This window comes from Andrographis paniculata, unplaced genomic scaffold (genome assembly GCF_009805555.1).
Source record: "Andrographis paniculata isolate CXL003 unplaced genomic scaffold, ASM980555v1 Contig95END, whole genome shotgun sequence".
In the NCBI taxonomy this organism is placed as follows: Eukaryota; Viridiplantae; Streptophyta; class Magnoliopsida; order Lamiales; family Acanthaceae; genus Andrographis; species Andrographis paniculata.
Window position 1 is genome coordinate 372,048 of NW_026137634.1, and position 17,639 is coordinate 389,686.

Here is a 17,639-nt window from a genome sequence, read left to right on the forward strand (position 1 = left end):
AATTGCATGAAAAAATACTGATAAAACCTTTAAAGAATATAAACTTGGAAAACGGTGAAGAATAATAAATATTGGGATAATAGTGTATCAATATGCGAAAGAAGATTGGTTCATGGATTCTTCTTCATCTCTTTAAGTGGTGACACGTGTCCCCTCTTAATAGATAAATGGATGTTGTATTAAGTGGAGTAGTTTATTGTTAGATGGGAAAGTCCAACCATAGAACTCTGTTGTCTTTAGTTTTGTTTTCATGATCTATTCAATATTTATATTTTACTGAATAAAATCAAAGTAAAAAAATTAACTACAATATCAATCCCATTAAACAAACAAAATTATTTAGTGAATAAGTCGGCCCAATCCGAACTTTCATATTTGGGTTTAGGCCCATTATAATTGGGCCCAAGTCCATTAAACGTATACGCTGTACGCACAGCTTCTATATAAATAAAGTTAAGGTGATGGCATAAATTGAGTCAGTAAAAGAAATATACTTATATTTATTATTATTTTTTCATACAAAATATTATATTTAGTATTTATTCTACTGAAAAACATCCAAAGGAAAAATCTACATACTATTAAAAATCAAACAAACAACACATTTGTTTTTTTACAATAATATTTCGGTTTCCCTAAAAATACCCATCATTTTCGTTATAAAATTGTATAATTTGGAATAGGACCATATACCCATAACTCATTCCAAATATTCCAAAATTAGGTAAAAAAAAAAAAAAAAACAAAAAAGAAGAAGTTATTTATATAACTTTTATATAAATTATTTTACATAATAATAGTTATATTTTTTTAATTCTCTGTAAACTAATATTAGTCCCAAACATCGTGCAATATTTGTGTTTGTCATAAGAATTTAGATGGAGATTATTAAATATGGTAATTTGAGATAATTTGGATATTAAGTTACCAGATTAGATAGAGAAATGATTATTTCTTTTGAGTGATGTAATGAGATAAAGTGAAGTGTATATTTATATATATATAATGTTGCAGTAAATTTGAAACAAATAAAAAAAAATATTGCAGGGCGTTGAAATAGAGTAAAAATGAAAAAAAAAAAAAAAAAAAAAGAAATTTGGGCATATATGTTTTTTATATATTTACATTTGAGTTGATATGTATAAAAACAAATTATATTATAAATTTATTAGTATTATATAATATATAGTTAAATTCATATACAATAATTTACCCTCAAAATACTTATGTGAATCCGAATTGTAAGATGCTTCAAATTGCCAAGAGGGCAAGAACCTATTCAATATATTATTATATTGTAAATGTCTTTTTATCTTTTTGGTATATGTATATAAAATATATATTGTCTTGAAAATTATTCACTAATTCTCCTCCACTGGCAATGGAATATTCAAAATTTAAATTTAACTAATTTATAAAATTGAATATTTTTAAATAAAAACAATTGTGGTATTCTTTAATATATTCTATATATATATATATATATATATATATTTTTTTAAGATAAGAATATGAACAATGAAATATTATATAAGCGAGAATAAAAGTGACAGTGAGTGGAGAATAATTGTAGGGCCCATAAAGAAAGGCCCAAATCTGATGTGGCCCATGTTTGCAGCCCATAAATAGCGCAGCTCACGACGCTCCTCCGTCGTCAATCTGCTCAGATTCTCCGATCGAGGAGCGGTGGTTGGTCGACCCGAGAATCTCAGAGAGCGACGTAGAAATCATCCAGTGAAAAGATGCAGATCTTCATCAAAAAGTTGAACGGAACAACGACCGCGCTTGATGTCGAGTGCAGCGATACCGCTGAAACTGTGAAGGCGATGATTGAGGTGTGTACTCAATGTGTGTCTACACTTTGTTTTCATGTGTGTGTTTTAATTCAGGTTGTGATTTTTTGATTTGATGGTGGTTTTCCACGTTTATGTGTGGCGTTTGTTTGTTATTGTTGGTGATAATTTTGCTGTGATGTGGAGTTATTGTGTCTCTGGAATTTTGTAAGCTCCGATCCTTCTCGTTGTGCTTGCTGTTGTTATTGATAATTTTGTTTGTGGAGTTATGCTTGAGCTTTTGGCTGAACTTTCTCTGATTTCTTATCGATTTGTTTCTGGTGGTAGACCGTAGATGTGCTGTGCTGTATGTATGCTCTTGGAATTGAAATACGGCCTATTATTGTGTAAAGATGCTTAGATTTTGATCGACTGTGTGTTTGAAATATAGAAGTTGCTTGATATTCAAGCATTTATACTTATGGCTAATCGTATGTTGTAGTTTATTTGCTTCCTTGAATTTGCGGATTATTTCTGCAACAAATTTGTTAATGTTAACGCAATTTCTTGTGGAATTCTTTTCAACCAGTGATTGATGCAGATGAACCTTTCTTAAACTGTTTTTGCAGTAGATTGGTAGTCTCGTATCATCCATGTTATTGTTGAGTTTATATGAGCTGAACAATGGATATATATAATTATATATATAGTTTTTCTCTTCCCTGTCTTTTTTTCAGTTGTTATTTAACCATAGATTATCTGATGGAGAGAGAACTGATGTTCTCAGGAAATAGAGAGCTCATGTATGGAGGAGCAGAAGCTCATATTTGCTGGTAAAATGTTGGAAGATGAGAGACCTCTGGCAGATTACAACATTAAAAAGGCATCAACACTACACCTTACTATGGGGCTTAGAGGAGGAACAATGATCAAAGTAAAAACCCTTACAGGAAAAGAAATTGAAATTGATATCGAGCCGACAGACACCATTGACCGGATCAAGGAACGTGTTGAGGAGAAAGAAGGCATTCCTCCAGTGCAGCAAAGGTTCGTTTTGACATTACTTTCCCTTGTGTTTTTATTTTTGAAGCATTTTCTTGGGACTAATAATGTGCTTAAAACTCTCCTCGATAAATTATGTCGTTTTGCATACCTAGAGATTTGATTCTTCTTCTTGCATATGCTGTTTTTCATGTATCTAAACACTGCATATGTTGCATATGTATACATTTATCATCTTCATCGTCTTCTTCCTTTGCTAAATATCATATCGAACATTAGGAACTAGACATTTCATTTTAGATGGCGAACTTTTTCTTGTGGTGGGAGGGACTGGATCAGTCTATCCATTTTCCTTTTCCCTTTTTCCATTGATTTGTGAGAATGGTGTTTATTGTTGATCTTAGGCTGATATACGCGGGAAAGCAGCTGGCAGACGACAAAACTGCCAAAGACTACAACATTGAAGGTGGTTCGGTTCTCCATTTGGTTCTTGCTCTCAGGGGCGGCAGCTAAGCTTATTTTACGTTCTCATCTTCATTTGAACAGCACATTGTGGTTGTGGTGTGGTGCGGTGCCTGGGAATCCAAGTTGTTTTTCCTATCTTTTACGTGTTCCCATGATGATATTTTGGATTCCATTCCTGGTGAGTGTTGTGCTGACGATGATGAAGATGATAAATATATATATATATATATATATATTCAACTCAGGTACCGTACACCACTGTAATGGCTGCTTCTTTCAAGTGTTCCTTGCCATTCATTCTATTCTCTTTTGAAGCTGGTTTTTGTGTATTCTTATTTATTTATTTAAGTTTGATTCAACAGTCTTGCCCTTCAAATTTAATTTAACTAAAATCCACAACCCAAAACACATCTATATATACAAAATAAGCATAAAAACTAATATGTATATTTTTTAACGGGAGTTTGTTTGGACAAATTAATCCACTATAAAATTTTCTTGTATCACACAGGTTAAATTTAATAAAAAATGTAATTTCAAACACTTAAATAAATATAGATATCTTGTTTCAATTTGAATTTTCCTGACCAAGTAAACTCATTAATTCAATACCAGCATCAAACATTTTACCCTTGATTTATCATCGACACATTTAACAAGTCACTTTACCTAAACATAAGTGTAAGCAGCCCACAAAACTCATTTTATGTCCTTATAACTGAAAACAACAAACACAGATTTTTTACAATTCAAATACATACATACATATATATAATAAACCATTCAGTACAGAAATGTCAAGTAACAGTTACTTAAGTGCATGCAAGGTTTCCAACTCAAGTCAACAACACATAGATATTAATGTATGTCTGTAACTCTAAATTTTGTTAAGGAAAAAGTACCTTTTTCTATTTTTGTCGTTCAGCAATTCGTCCTAAATAACCGGACGGACCATGACTCTCGCTTTCTAACCAGAGCGAGCATTTGAAGGCTCCTCCTCCTGGTTTGCCAGAAACCGGACTATAACGATGGTTATGTTATCTGCGCTGCCTCTCTGATTTGCTTCCTGCAGCAGCCTTTTTGCTGCTTCTTCTGGATTTTGGATCGGCTTTGTCATAGAAACGGCTTCCTGGAAAAGTATGAATGAGAACGATTATTATATGTTCTCACAAAAAATGGAAAAAGTGCAAAAGATTGGGACAACAGCATGTTGTGGCACCTCATTTTTTACTACATCCCAAAGTCCATCGCTTGCAAGGATAAGAAATTCAAGGGTGTCATCGACTTTTTCTTCCTGCATTCCATGTCGAGATAGGTTAGTGTGGCACAGAAAGATCATCATCTGTCAAGGGTATTTCTTCAAATTAATTCACTTCAACATAAAAATGAATGTGCACTTACATCTTCAACATATTCTTTTGCATTATTAGAAAATATATATATATATATTCGATACAAAACAATCCCAAAACACATAAAAAAACACATGAACTGTGCTATCAAACCACCGGCACTGGACTGCCTCACATGGTTTAGAAACATCATGCCGACATGTTATGGATGTGACAAAGACTTATCACTTAATCGTAGAGATTAATCCTTGTTTGACAAGGAAATAATGGCTGTGGTCAAATAAAGATCAAATATTTGTGATTTGTTAATGAGTTAATAATAGAATATCTTAGTTGAAATAATAGAAACCATAATATCTAAAGAACAAATATTTAGTATTAAGTATTCGAATATAGACTAAAATTAAATACTAGTAATTTTTTTATGTAGTAATAATATTGAAATTATAAAATCTTTCTAATAAAACAATTTTCACAAAAATAATCTCAAACAATCCTTAAATATAAGATTTTCATACAGCAGATTAATTATCAAATACTTATGCATCATTTGATATTACTCACATTTCAGTATCCATTCAGTTTCTTTACCAAGGACCACCTTAGATATAAATATTTTAGTTTATGTATATTCATGTGAAAGAAAATAAGGTCCCTTCCTCTCTGGAAATGGTAAAAATGAATCTAGCATAAAAATATCATGAAGCTAGAAATAGAATCTCACAGCACACATAAGGAACAACATGAATGGTGGACAATAAAGTCCACTTTCTCTAGAAAGTGGAAATCTCACTTTCCAACTGACATGATAATTTTTCAGCATTCTGTAAACTGTTTCTTAAAAATAAACTTTACACACACCTGGATATCGGGTTCAGCAACCACAAACTGTTTTAGAAGTCTATCACCAAAGGCACGAGATACTGCAAGCACTCCCCCAACCCTCCAAGTTCCTGATAAATATAAAATGATGGGTAAGCCATATATATATACACACAAACACTAACAGGAACACAGAAATTGCCTCCCTTGCTAAATAGTAGCAATCAAACAGAAAACAAGCCTTCAATCAGTTCACCTGCCCACATCACAAAACCTCCAGCATCTTCGATTCTTTGTCTTTCATCTATTTGATCTGGTTTGTGATCTCGAGAGACTGCGATAGCTGCCATATACAATAAAACCAGCAAGTGAGAGAAACATCCAATAAAAGTCATACATTACAAACAACAACTTAGAAATTAACTGACTTAAGAATGTGTAAATCTAACACTCAAATTTAACCATACAGCTTTCCAGTCTGATTTCAATCCTGATTTGGTGTTTTCTATCCCAGATTCATCTTTCGGTATAGCTCAAAACATCTCTTCACCATGAGTTTGTATACTTTGGAACTCACAACTAAAATAGTAAATTACATAACCAATGCAAGTTATTTAAAGACAGCTGGTGGTATATTTTTATTTTTTTTATCACCCAAGACTTCTAAAGGGCTAATACCAAAAGATCTATCAGAAAAGCAAACGAAAGAGACTGATAGAATGAAAACAATATGAAGTTGTCAGGTGACAAACTATAGACATATTCAAAACAAAAGTATCCAATACTTACCATTACCACCCCGGCAAATAACAGCCCTTGAATCTCCAACATTTGCCACCAGCAAGCGGTCACCAACAAGTATAGCAGTGGAAGCAGTAGACCCGGCATCCCTATTCTGGCTGTCTTCAGATTTCAAGAATTCTGAGTCAGTACGGTTGTACGCATCAGCTGAAAAAGAAAATAATAATAAAAATTAGAGAGTAAGAAAAAATATAATGCTAAAGAGAAACGGAAAGAATGTGGTGGTAGCAAATCCTCACAATAATCTATATCACAATTCACAAGACAAACCTATGGCTGATTTAGTATCAGATATAAACTTTGGGTGTCCGATAAGGTTACTGAAAAGATTTTGTTTGACATATTCTGCAGCTCGAGCTCCACCATGACCTGAAATTACGACAGATGTACAGTGACTACTTGCCAGATATAGACCACTCAAAATACAAAATAGAGCATGACAAAGCAGAAACAACTCAAGTATAACATACAAGTTCATAGTTCTGGTATTAAGAGGGAATAACTTTTATGGATTCTTAAATATACTCACCGTCAACTCACAGTATATACTTGACCTAGAAATTGAAATGTGACAATGAAAATTGCGTATTAAGGAATAGGAAAAATCATTACTCAAGATAACTTAATGAAAAGAGAATTTCAAACTTCAAGTTGAGCAAAAAACATTTAAAAAATAAGTTTAAGATATCTGGCTCACATGTTGAGACAGGATTTCATATTCTCCGATCACTCTTTTAAGGATAAAAACATTCGAATTAAACACCACGAGCTACTCTTATTTTGAAAAACAAATATAAATGAAATTCCTAATCCATCATACATGAATAAGCATTGGAATCTAATACCCCCAATATGTGTTACTATAGTTAGAAAAGTTCTACTTATCTTTCTCGGCACAAGTGGACGGAAATATACTTTATTTAGATCACCTGTCCCAATGCCTTACCAACCCAGACAAAAAGGAAAATTTCACAATTTTGCACTGGCCTTATATAGCTCAATTTATGATAAGTTTTCTTTATAGCCCTTCATGAACAACGTGTAAAGGCATGTGTGCTACACCCAAAAAGAGATGCACACAGCTGCATGCACTCACACACACATAAACAGAGAGAGAGGGAGAGAGGGAGGGAGATTGACCATCAAAGACACCAAAGAGACCAACCACTTCTCCATCTACGCCATCAATCCTTGTCTCATAGAAATCCTCCATTGAAGACCTTTTTCCTGGAGAGCTCGCATATCCATAGCTGAACTTTCCATTCTCACTGTGTGGACACAAGTATAAAAATATAATGATAGATCGTTGAGACTAAAATAACAACTGAAATTACAAATTTAAGCCAAATATTCAATCTAAGTAATCCAACAAAACTACAAAAACCAAAATAAAGGTGCCTTATGTAAATATTATAATCCACTATTAACAAAAAGCCAAAGACGTCATGTCGTGTGGTGAATTCGGCAACCAGAAAATACACGAAGCTCATTACATCATAGACATTGAATATTTCCAAAAGCATTTACGGTCCACACCCACAAGCACAATCCACGTCATAGTAGAATTATAATGCGCAAGCAACTGGATTTCGCAGCATAGGCGCACGTGACAGATGTATAATGTCAATTCTTTATTAAATAGAAACAAGCACTATTCCCCAGATATATCCAAGCACAAGTAGCCCGATAAAATGCGGCACCGTTTAATATGACCAACCAACAACTTCAATCACATCACATCACATATATAAGATAATCAAAACAACCACCAATCAAGGACGACTTCTTACAGGAACTAAGGAAACTATAATAGACAAGCTTTTTAATTCTTCCACCAGACGCACACACATCAATGAAAAACATTATACGGCGTGTTTGGAGGGTGGGGGTTGATGATCAGTTCAGGCATGCATTTACTTGGTTCATATGCACTCAATGATCTTGATAAAATGAAGCCACAATAAAACAAACCAGCAGCTGACTTGATTGATAGTCATATAAACAAACATATCCAAACCTAAATACACCACCATTGGACAATACATTGATCAAATTAACAGAAACAAACATGGAACAACAAGACTACTGCAAATTGCATAAGGCAAGAAGATCACCTGATGCCGCCACCACTAACTAGTGCATCACCAGCATGGACTTCTCTTGTGGATTGCAAAAACACTGAATTCAGATAATCCATGCAACCAATTTGTCCCAAACTCTTTGTTATAAATCCCTTAATCGCTTTAATGCATTGACCTTTAACTCATCAAATAATTAAGAAATAATAATAATAACCAAAAAAAAAAGGCAACTAACTTCTTTATGTGTATCTCCGTTGAGAATATCGACAGATGAGTGGATAAACGCTAGAACGACAAGATCACAACACCGTCACCGCACCCAAAGTAGCCTCAATCCGCGGAGTGTCCAACCCAATCTGCAGAAATGAAGAATAACATAGAAAATCAACCAGAAACTAAAATAAATCAAATCAAACTAGGCAGCTCCAACAATAGATCTATCAAACACGAATGCACACAAAACATGCCTTAAAATTTTCAAACAATTCACAACATCCCATTTCCTCCTGTGGACTTTACAACAAAGCTATCATTTCATCAAGCAACGCCGAACAAAAAAAGCTAGCAGGATAAATAAACCATCTCCTCATTCGATTTCTTTCGTGGCAATCAGTTATAATTCGATCGATTTCTACACGAAAAAAAGGTTCAATCACGATGAACACAAAAAATAGAAAACACGAACACAGAGAGTGATCGAATGTATGCAAGAATCAGAGAGAAAAACTACCTGAAAGATTGAGCAAGTGGGCGAGAGAGAAGACACAAATTGAGAAGAAAAGACAAATATGAAAGAGCAGAAGGTGGAGGGGGTTTGTTGGGAATTAATTATTGCCTTTCTTTTATTTATTACTATTATTTTTATTACAGGAGTATAGTTTTTTTCATGAAACAAAAGAAATATGCAAATTTTACGATTGGGGAGCAAAGGCGGAGATGGTACTTTTACAGTAAAAGTAGCAGTGCTTAGATATGAATTTAAAATTTAAAATTAAATATTACTTTGTGATATTTTATATAAAAAAATATTATATATTTTTATTTAAATTGCGTTCACTTCACGATTATAAATTTATATATTTTTATTTTTATTTATTATTCATTAATCTTTGCATTTTTTTTATTTAAATCGTATTTGAATTTAAATAGTATTTTAGATATAATTTTTTTGTAAGATAAATTATGATCATTACATAATAAAAATAATAATAAATTTCAAATAAATAGTCTATAATTCATTATCCATAATTATAATGTTTTTTTAGTAGTAGTGGTGTAGACAATTTTACCATTGAGTTATATATTAGGTGAATTATTCTAATATGACGCTACTAGCTTTGATCAATTGTAAATTATTGAAATATATAGGGATTTTATTATTATTATTATTATTATTATTATTATTATTATTATTATTTTTGTTTTTGTTATTGTTTGTTTTGGTTTTGAATTTTTCTTCCAACAATACTTTGAATACAATTTTATTTATTTTTTTTAAAAAAATACATTTTTATAGAATATATAAAAACTAAATCTAGATTTCAAATAAACAGATATAATTTTTTTTTCCAAATTATATTTAAATTTGGGAAATAGTTGGTGTAAGTTGGGTTAGTCATGCCATAATGGTTGAAGCATACATTCATCCACCTTGAAGCTTTTACCAGTAGGACTTTACACAAATACATATGTACTTCCAAATAAAATGTCAAGGCTTCGTTTTATATAATAAAAAAAATTATATATATAAAAAAAAAGACTTTGAATTGTAACTAAAATACATATATATAATAAATTATACATTCATACATTCATCCACCTTCGTTTTTAAAAAAAAGACTTTAAATTATACATATATATACATTCATCCACCTTCGTTTTATATATATTTTTTTAATATTGCCAGATCCCATATTTAATAAATTATTATAAATAAATAAAAAAAAAAGACTTTGAATTGTAACTAAAATACATATATATAAAATATTTCAAATTTAACAGACGAAACAAACACCAGTGTTGAGCCGCGAGGGTGAAAACATAACTTCACCGACAAGGCGTAGAAATCAAGGACTCGAGGTTGGCAACATTTTGATTTGATCTGCAGGAGCAAATTTAATGGTGAATTCCCTGGAAGGATCGATTCGACCATGGTTTCTCGATCTCGTTCCTCTGATGGTCGTTTTCCTCATTGGTGCTCACGTCCTCGCGTTGGTTGGCACCTGCCGTATCTCTGTCGTTGGGTCCTTTGTATGTTTAGTTTCATCCAACTTGCAATTGTCTCCGTCTGTTGATGTGCATATGCTATGGCGTTTTTTTAGGTTTACTGGATTTATAGACTAGCAACTGAGAAGCAGCCGGGCAGAGCAAAAAGGCAGTAGACGAAGGAGTACAGAAGAGGTAAGCATTCCGGAGGACAATTTGGTGCAATAATTTATTATGGCGTTGAGTTTATCCCTGGAATCTGGATGTAGATATTGTTAGTTTAGCTAGTCTGGTTTGAGCTTAACAGATTGTTTGGCAGCTGATGAAGTTGAAGAAACTCTTATAGTGTGTCTTGGAGTGTTATGGGAGTTTTGGATTGTTAATTGGCTTGAAAATATGTGTTTAGTTTTGAATAGAAATATGTATTAATGTGATATTTTGAGCGTGTTCTTTTATGTTGTTGGTTTTCATATTTTAGAGTTGAAATTGTTAATTAGATGTAATGATTCATATGGAAAATATATGCTGCATGATAGAAAAAACATAGAACAAACGCCCATAGGGGTTAAATGTTTTTCTGCATAGTGAGTAAATAATAGCTAAAACACAAAGGAATAGACCTTAATTATTGTTCCTCTTGATTTGCAACTTTGTTTTATCTTTAAAAGTAATTTTTAGGTTCATACTTCCCTCAGTTTCTTTTGATTTATCCAGATAGTGATCACTTTTTCATAGTTTTGTTCTTCGTAGTTATAATTGATGGCTTAGTGTGTGACTAAGTTGAAGTTTCTGCTTTTTAGTTGGTTCAGAGGAGAAATAGAGAGAAAACTTTAATATGAAGCTTCTTCCAAATCCACGAGGGATTGAGTGAGCGACTGATGGCATTGAGTTGGGAAATTGTCCGTTGATTTTGTAAATTGTAAGTAGCAGTTCTGAATAGATTTCATTAGCTATATCCACTGTGTAGAATGTAGAATCAGAAGCATAACACTCTTCAAATTCATTTCATTAAGTTTTGCTTCACCATTGAAGAAGAATTTGGGGACTTGTAACTATAGAGCTGCACAATGCCTTGATTATGTGTTGAGACAGTTTAGATGGTTTCGTATCCCATATTCACATGCTTTGGTTATGCCTTTTAGTAATAATAATAATCATGAAACAAAATCATGAAAGTGCGTACTGGGTAAATTTCCGACCGAACTTAATACCCTACAAATCAGGCCCGACAGGAAAGTCACGTTAGGCGAACCATGTGTGGCAGGTGACCTGAGGCGTCGGGGATTTGAACCAATGACCTAACGGTCGCAAGTCCAACCCCTACACCATCAGGCCATCCCTTACGGGACAAATCAGTATTTTGATTGCCTTTGTCGTAGTATCAGACAATACAATTTATTTCTTATCCTGATATTCCTTCTCTTGTTGAAAATTTTAGCGTGGTATCATGCAAATTATTCATCTGGAGGATGTTGCAGTTCCCCTCAAACAGCTCATGTGCTGAATCTTTTCTTACGGGCTTCAAATTTAGGATTAGAGTGTGTATCTATTATGAATATAGAACAGCTTTGATTTGTTTGTGATGTTTCCAACAATTGTAACAGTTTTGTATATGTCAAACAACTTACTGTGATTCTTCCTTAGTAGACAGTGTCATGTGAAATCCAAATTTGTATATGCCTCCTTGGATTTAAATTCGTGCTCATATAGTTAGTTTTATATTGTCAAGTCACATGTCTTTCTTACTGGGCTCTATATAATCCTTCTGGGGTAATTGAAAAATTACCCGACTCTATTATTGGCTGTGTGAGCTTAAGTTTTGTTCCTTGCATAAGAATATCCAAGTTGTCTGTTAAACTTGTATCATTATTGCCTGGAATAATAATGTTATCAAATATGTATTTTGGATGATTGATTTATTCCCTATTAAGGAGTCTTCTTGGTGATTTGCTCATTAATTACTTGATGGAGATGAAGTTTACCCTGTTAGGTGGCTTGGATGTTTGGCATTTTGTAATTATCGCAATATAATGGTGTTTCATAATTGTGATTATACATGCAGCGACGACAAAACAGTTACATTAGTTGATTAGATGATTGGATGGCCATTTGTTGTCTGAATGAGACAGAAGTTTCAAATTGCAACTAACGGATCCTAATCGATAATTATTTTGTTGCTTCAACACCCCCTATCTTTCAGTGGGACTAAATTCAAACTCATGAGAAGATTTACAAGAAGGCATTGATGGTAATCTTGTATCTTTTATCTGCATTACTAATTTAACACGAATACTTGGTAGTCCATTGATTGAAGTTTTGCTTAGGCCTGTCGAATTAAACTTACACTCAATCTCTTTTAGGTATTCTGCACACCTGTTGGACTTTAGAATTAAAACCAGAAGGTATTTTGATACTTGGCCACTAGGAATAGTGTCATGAATGCTTCTTCATCTCTGTACATTGTATTTCTGAATTTTGACTTGTAACTTGGATATAAATTAGAGAATCAAAATACTTGGAAAGCAGAAATGAAACTAAGACCAACTCTTGAGGTTTGGTTGTTGGTCTTTCTCATAACTTTTACCTTTAATGTCTTTGGCTTGAAGTATGTTTAGCATAATATTGTGTAGGAGAAGTCAATAAGGTTGGGTGTGTATGTGTATGTCTTTTGTATCTAATGTCTTGTCATTTGTAACCTATTAGAGTTTTTAAGTTTAGATCACACCTTGAGGGGCTGTGGGCCGAGGAGTAACTAATATATATATATATATATATATATATTTAATTCAAGATTTGCACCGGTAGAAATTGAACCCACAATAAAATAAAATTAAAAAAAAAAAGGAGAAGTAGGAAAGGAAATATCACAAATGGCCACGGACGGGCATGCCAAAATCAAGGTGAATAGATATATGATTCTATGTAGGTGGAAAATATTAAATTTAAGGAAATAGGGGACTTTCTTGTCATTTTAGATAACAAACAGCACATGTTTGGCCTTTTCCGCCATTTCTTTTATTTAAGCCACAAAACCCCATTCCCCACGCAACCTGTGCCGCTCCACCGTCGTTCTCTCACGGCGGAGCTTTCCTATGCCGTTCTATCGAAAAAATGTGCCCTTCAAAAGCCAAGCAGAAGCGCCACCACTGCTCTTCTACCTCCTCCGCGGTTCCCATAGAGGATTGGAGGGAAGAAGCAATTAATGGAGGATCCTTGAAACATGTGAACCTTGATACTGGATCCAACGGCTGGGCGTCGCCGCCGGGCGAGCTATTCTTCCTCCGTGGACCCGATTACTTAACGAAGAAGGCCAAGCTTCCTTCCGGCGAGTGGCTACTCAATCCGGCAGGGGTTGATTGGCTCCGATCCAATGCGAAACTCGATCACGTCCTTGCCCGACCTGACAATCGCGTCATGAACGCGTTGCGTAGGTCGAGGAATTGCGAGAAATCGTTCAAGGATTTTGTCATTGCGGTGAATCTCCAAGTCCCCGGTCGTGATCATTACTCCGCGGTTTTTTATTTCTCCAGCAAAGTAGATGAGCCGATCGACTCAAATTCTCTGCTGTATCAGTTCATCAATGGATCAGATGCATTTCGTAATAGCCGTTTCAAGCTCGTGAATAAAATCGTGAAAGGTCCGTGGATTGTGAAGACGGCCGTGGGAAATTACTCCGCGTGTCTATTGGGCAAGGCGTTAAACTGCTACTACCACCGGGGACCGAATTATCTTGAAATCGATGTTGATATCGGAAGCTCTGCCATCGCTGCGGCTATTTTGAAGCTTGCTTTAGGTTGTGCATCAGCCGTGACGGTGGATATGGGATTTTTGGTGGAGGCGCAGTCCAACGAGGAATTACCGGAGAAGTTGTTTGGTGCGGTTCGCATTAGCCAAATGGAATTGAATTCAGCAACCTACGTTGATAGCGCCACTCCAACAAGTAAGGTTTTGCCTGTCAATAGCAGTGGTGAAAGTGAGAATGAGGATCTCGAACAGTGATAATATTCAAGATATTTCTGGTTTCTCCTTTCAGGTAACTCTCTGAATTTTCATAGTGATGATAATGGTGGAGTCCCTTGGAATTGAGAAAATATGCATCGGTGTAGATAGATAATATTGGCTGTTTTAGCAGCATTGATTCAAAACTCCTTCTTAATTATTAAAAATCTCTACTCTGTTATTTGTGTTTCAACTTCTGTGTTAAAAAATCTGTTGTTAAGAGATTCAAGGCTGAATTCATTCATTTCTCTACTCTGTTATTTGTATTTCAATTTCTGTGTTAAAAAATCTGCTGTTAAGAGATTCAAGACTGAATTCATTCATTTCAATTACTAGAGCAGCTTGCTCTTCAACATCTGTGACATGACATGAATTGAAAGGCCAAAAAATATTTCAGGGCAATGATAGTATGTCATAAAACTCAAACAGCTGTTGAACATAAAAGGGCTGACAAATTGCTTTGATTGCTGAAAGTTATGCTTCGTTTGGCATTTACTATTTGATGGCTGACATGACATTCTTGTGTGGGGTGCACTTCATTAAATGTCTGTAACATACTTTGCAACTTCTTGGTTCTTTGTGCCCAGATGGTTCTTTTCTAGGTTAGAGAGCTCTGCGGTGATGGTCCTTTTGTTTTTAATGTTGTATTGGATACAGATTACAATAATCCAGAAGGATCAAATTTGTCTTTCTTTGGATTTGAAAAGATTTGAGTGGAAATATATTTGGATGTGATTGTTTATGAGTCTAAAGTTTTGAAAATGAAGAAGTTTTTGGGAAAGACATGAAGATTGCATAGTAAAAATGGGATTGAAAACACAAAGGACCACACACTTTGTTTCTTGCCTTGCGTTTATCCCCAAACAAGTGTTAGCTTAGATTTCTAGGGCCGAAACTAGATTACTCAGTGTTGCAATAGATTGAAAATTGGATGGTTAGACAGAAATGAACAAACAAATAAATAGATGGTTGAACGTATGAATGAACATTAGCAATAGTTATAGTATCTTTGATCAAAAAAGTTTGGAAATTTGCCAAAAATCTTTTACTTAGAATAGATTTTATATTTCACATATGAACCTACTGTGTGGTGGTCCTCCTTTCCCATTGTTGTTTTTCCTTTACCTATGGTTGGTTCTAAAAACCTTATCTGGGGAAGTGTCTGTATGGTTATTGACAAGGTGAAATATGTGTATCGAATCACTAATCACTGACCCTGCCAAAATGGATAAAAAAGGAAAATAAAGGATATAAAATGAAATGGGTAAATTCTCTTACGAGAATAAACATTGCTGGCCAAAAAGTAGGGTGATCAATAATTGCATGTCTTTGTTTGTAGTTGGTTGGCTTTAAAGATTTCAGTGTTGGATTGTTCTTTCTTGAGCTGTGTACAGTGTGCACTTTATTTGGTCCTCACTGCTGTTTGGATATGAGTTGTGACACAGGAAAGCAAGATTATTTGATTGCCTCTGTTGGCTGTCCATTATTGTGTTCTCTCTCCTTCCTAGAGAGAGAGAGAGAGAGTACAAAGCAGCTCTTAATTACCATGTTTAAAGGGGATACATAATTGCGTTGAATGTATGTAATAGTTAATGTCTAGTTTCTTCTAGGGGGTGCATCTATCTATCTATCTATCATTCATGTCTAAATTTAGCATGCCCTTTGTGCAACATGTGTTTCTACTTGTCTTTTGTTTGGTTATGTATGAGGGCCCTCAAGAGATAGCAAAACCAAATGGTAAATGGCAGCAAAATTGATAAGAAGTTGAGGATTCAACTGTGAGATACAATACTGATTCATACTATGTGAATAACAAATATGATTTAGTTAGGTTTGTAGTATACTTTGGATTATAACGATGATAAATCTGTGTATTTTAACGGAATGTTTGGGGTGATCAATCTTTAATCAACTCATAAAAAATAGATTGGTAGCAATGTATTAACATATTTTTTGTGCTGAGATATAATATAGTCGTATGAAGTATTATCATGTTATATAAGTTGATATGTCAACATAAATCTTGTACTGATTATATTTCATGTGCTGTTCATGTATATTTGAGGTGGTGTTGTTAGGAAGGTGCTGAATGAATTGTAGCACCTTATTTATTTATGACTATTTTAGGTTAATCATTCATCATTATTGTTCCTTATAATAATTTTGGTTTCATTATTTTGGAGAATAATGGCCAAAAGTGTATTTTCTTTACTGACTCACTAAATGATTCTTCCCAACTGTTTCCTATCATCAATTGAGAGCATATCATTAAAGTTGAAGACTTGAATGATTATTATTATTATTATTCTTCTTCTTAATAATCGAGTAATGTTAAGGAAATATACGCTCCACACGTGTTCGGATGCTCGTAATTTGCTACTTCAAATTTCCCATCAATGTACTGTGCAGGGCCGGCTCAATATTTGTAGGGCCCTGAGAAAAAAATAAAGATAGACCCCTATAATTTTATTTTTTTAAAAAAAACTACTAACGAGAAATATAATAATAAATTTCATAAAAATAAATTTATATTCATCACATATATATATATATATATAAAATAAATGAAATATGTGTCCTTGATACATATTTTGACTATTATAAAATTATATAGGGACTATTATGAAACTAATAATTCAATAATAATAATTACAAAAATATATAATTAATTTTAGAAAAAATCTGATTAAAGTTTATTAGAATAGAAATTGGATTTGATATTAATTTTACAAAAATTCTTGTGATGTGTTTGTTTGGGGGGTTTGGATTTTGAGTTAAAATTTGAATAGTAAAAATTTTGAATTTAATAGTGGTAGTGATATAAATAAATATTTATGTGATGCTCTTAGGGAAAAAATAGGATAGAATAATGTATTTAAAATTCAATCTCCAAACAAACACATCTTTAGAGTTTATTAGAATTAGAATTGGATTGAATAATTGTAAATAAAACTATGAAATAAAATTTAAATTAAATTATAATATATCTAATAATAGTAGACATTAAGAATATTTATGAATTCTAATTGCTAAGAAGATGACATTAATTTTTAAAAAAATTCTAATTATAATTTGATTTTAGAATTAAAATTAAATAATATATATAATAATAATAAAAAACTAAAATTTAAAAATATGGG

The 17,639-nt window shown here is 33.3% G+C and overlaps 3 protein-coding genes and 1 long non-coding RNA gene across 5 annotated transcripts; 3 read left to right on the forward strand and 1 right to left on the reverse strand.

Annotated features, from left to right (window-relative positions):
• Positions 1–1,644: 1,644 nt before the first annotated feature.
• Positions 1,645–4,087, forward strand: LOC127243398 (ubiquitin-NEDD8-like protein RUB2). The gene is made up of 3 exons (XM_051263391.1): positions 1,645–1,835; positions 2,560–2,819; positions 3,179–4,087. The coding sequence occupies exons 1-3, from the start codon at positions 1,743–1,745 to the stop codon at positions 3,285–3,287; spliced, it is 462 nt and encodes a 153-aa protein (XP_051119348.1). The 5' UTR covers positions 1,645–1,742; the 3' UTR covers positions 3,288–4,087.
• On the reverse strand, positions 3,924–9,124 carry LOC127243397 (probable protein phosphatase 2C 59). 2 transcript variants are annotated; one of them, XM_051263389.1, is made up of 10 exons: positions 9,026–9,124; positions 8,531–8,651; positions 8,329–8,455; positions 7,355–7,482; positions 6,485–6,583; positions 6,203–6,361; positions 5,670–5,756; positions 5,453–5,544; positions 4,459–4,533; positions 3,924–4,368 (listed from the first exon to the last, which is right to left on the reverse strand). In XM_051263389.1, the coding sequence occupies exons 3-10, from the start codon at positions 8,409–8,411 to the stop codon at positions 4,207–4,209; spliced, it is 885 nt and encodes a 294-aa protein (XP_051119346.1). In that variant the 5' UTR covers positions 8,412–8,455; positions 8,531–8,651; positions 9,026–9,124; the 3' UTR covers positions 3,924–4,206. The 2 variants fall into 2 exon arrangements, with proteins under 2 accessions (XP_051119346.1, XP_051119347.1); XM_051263390.1 differs by having other exon boundaries at positions 8,329–8,392; positions 9,026–9,044.
• Positions 9,125–10,309: 1,185 nt separating this feature from the next.
• Positions 10,310–11,717, forward strand: LOC127243411 (uncharacterized). Its single transcript, XR_007836991.1, has 3 exons — positions 10,310–10,509; positions 10,617–10,695; positions 11,301–11,717. It is a non-coding gene; the product is annotated as an uncharacterized LOC127243411 (long non-coding RNA).
• Positions 11,718–13,513: 1,796 nt separating this feature from the next.
• Positions 13,514–16,323, forward strand: LOC127243410 (protein ENHANCED DISEASE RESISTANCE 2-like). The gene has a single exon (XM_051263410.1). The coding sequence runs from the start codon at positions 13,612–13,614 to the stop codon at positions 14,497–14,499; it is 888 nt and encodes a 295-aa protein (XP_051119367.1). The 5' UTR covers positions 13,514–13,611; the 3' UTR covers positions 14,500–16,323.
• The last annotated feature ends 1,316 nt before the right edge of the window (positions 16,324–17,639 follow it).

Coding starts and splice junctions, on each gene's coding strand:
- LOC127243397 (XM_051263389.1), bottom strand. CDS start 8,411: ATGGATTATCTGAATTCAGTGTTTTTGCAATCCACAAGAGAAGTCCAT. Junction 5,545..5,669: donor AGGTTTTGTGATGTGGGCAG/GTGAACTGATTG, acceptor TATATTTATCAG/GAACTTGGAGGGTTGGGGGA. Junction 4,534..5,452: donor TTGCTGAACCCGATATCCAG/GTGTGTGTAAAG, acceptor CATGGAATGCAG/GAAGAAAAAGTCGATGACAC.
- LOC127243410 (XM_051263410.1), top strand. CDS start 13,612: ATGTGCCCTTCAAAAGCCAAGCAGAAGCGCCACCACTGCTCTTCTACC.
- LOC127243398 (XM_051263391.1), top strand. CDS start 1,743: ATGCAGATCTTCATCAAAAAGTTGAACGGAACAACGACCGCGCTTGAT. Junction 1,836..2,559: donor CTGTGAAGGCGATGATTGAG/GTGTGTACTCAA, acceptor TGATGTTCTCAG/GAAATAGAGAGCTCATGTAT. Junction 2,820..3,178: donor ATTCCTCCAGTGCAGCAAAG/GTTCGTTTTGAC, acceptor TGTTGATCTTAG/GCTGATATACGCGGGAAAGC.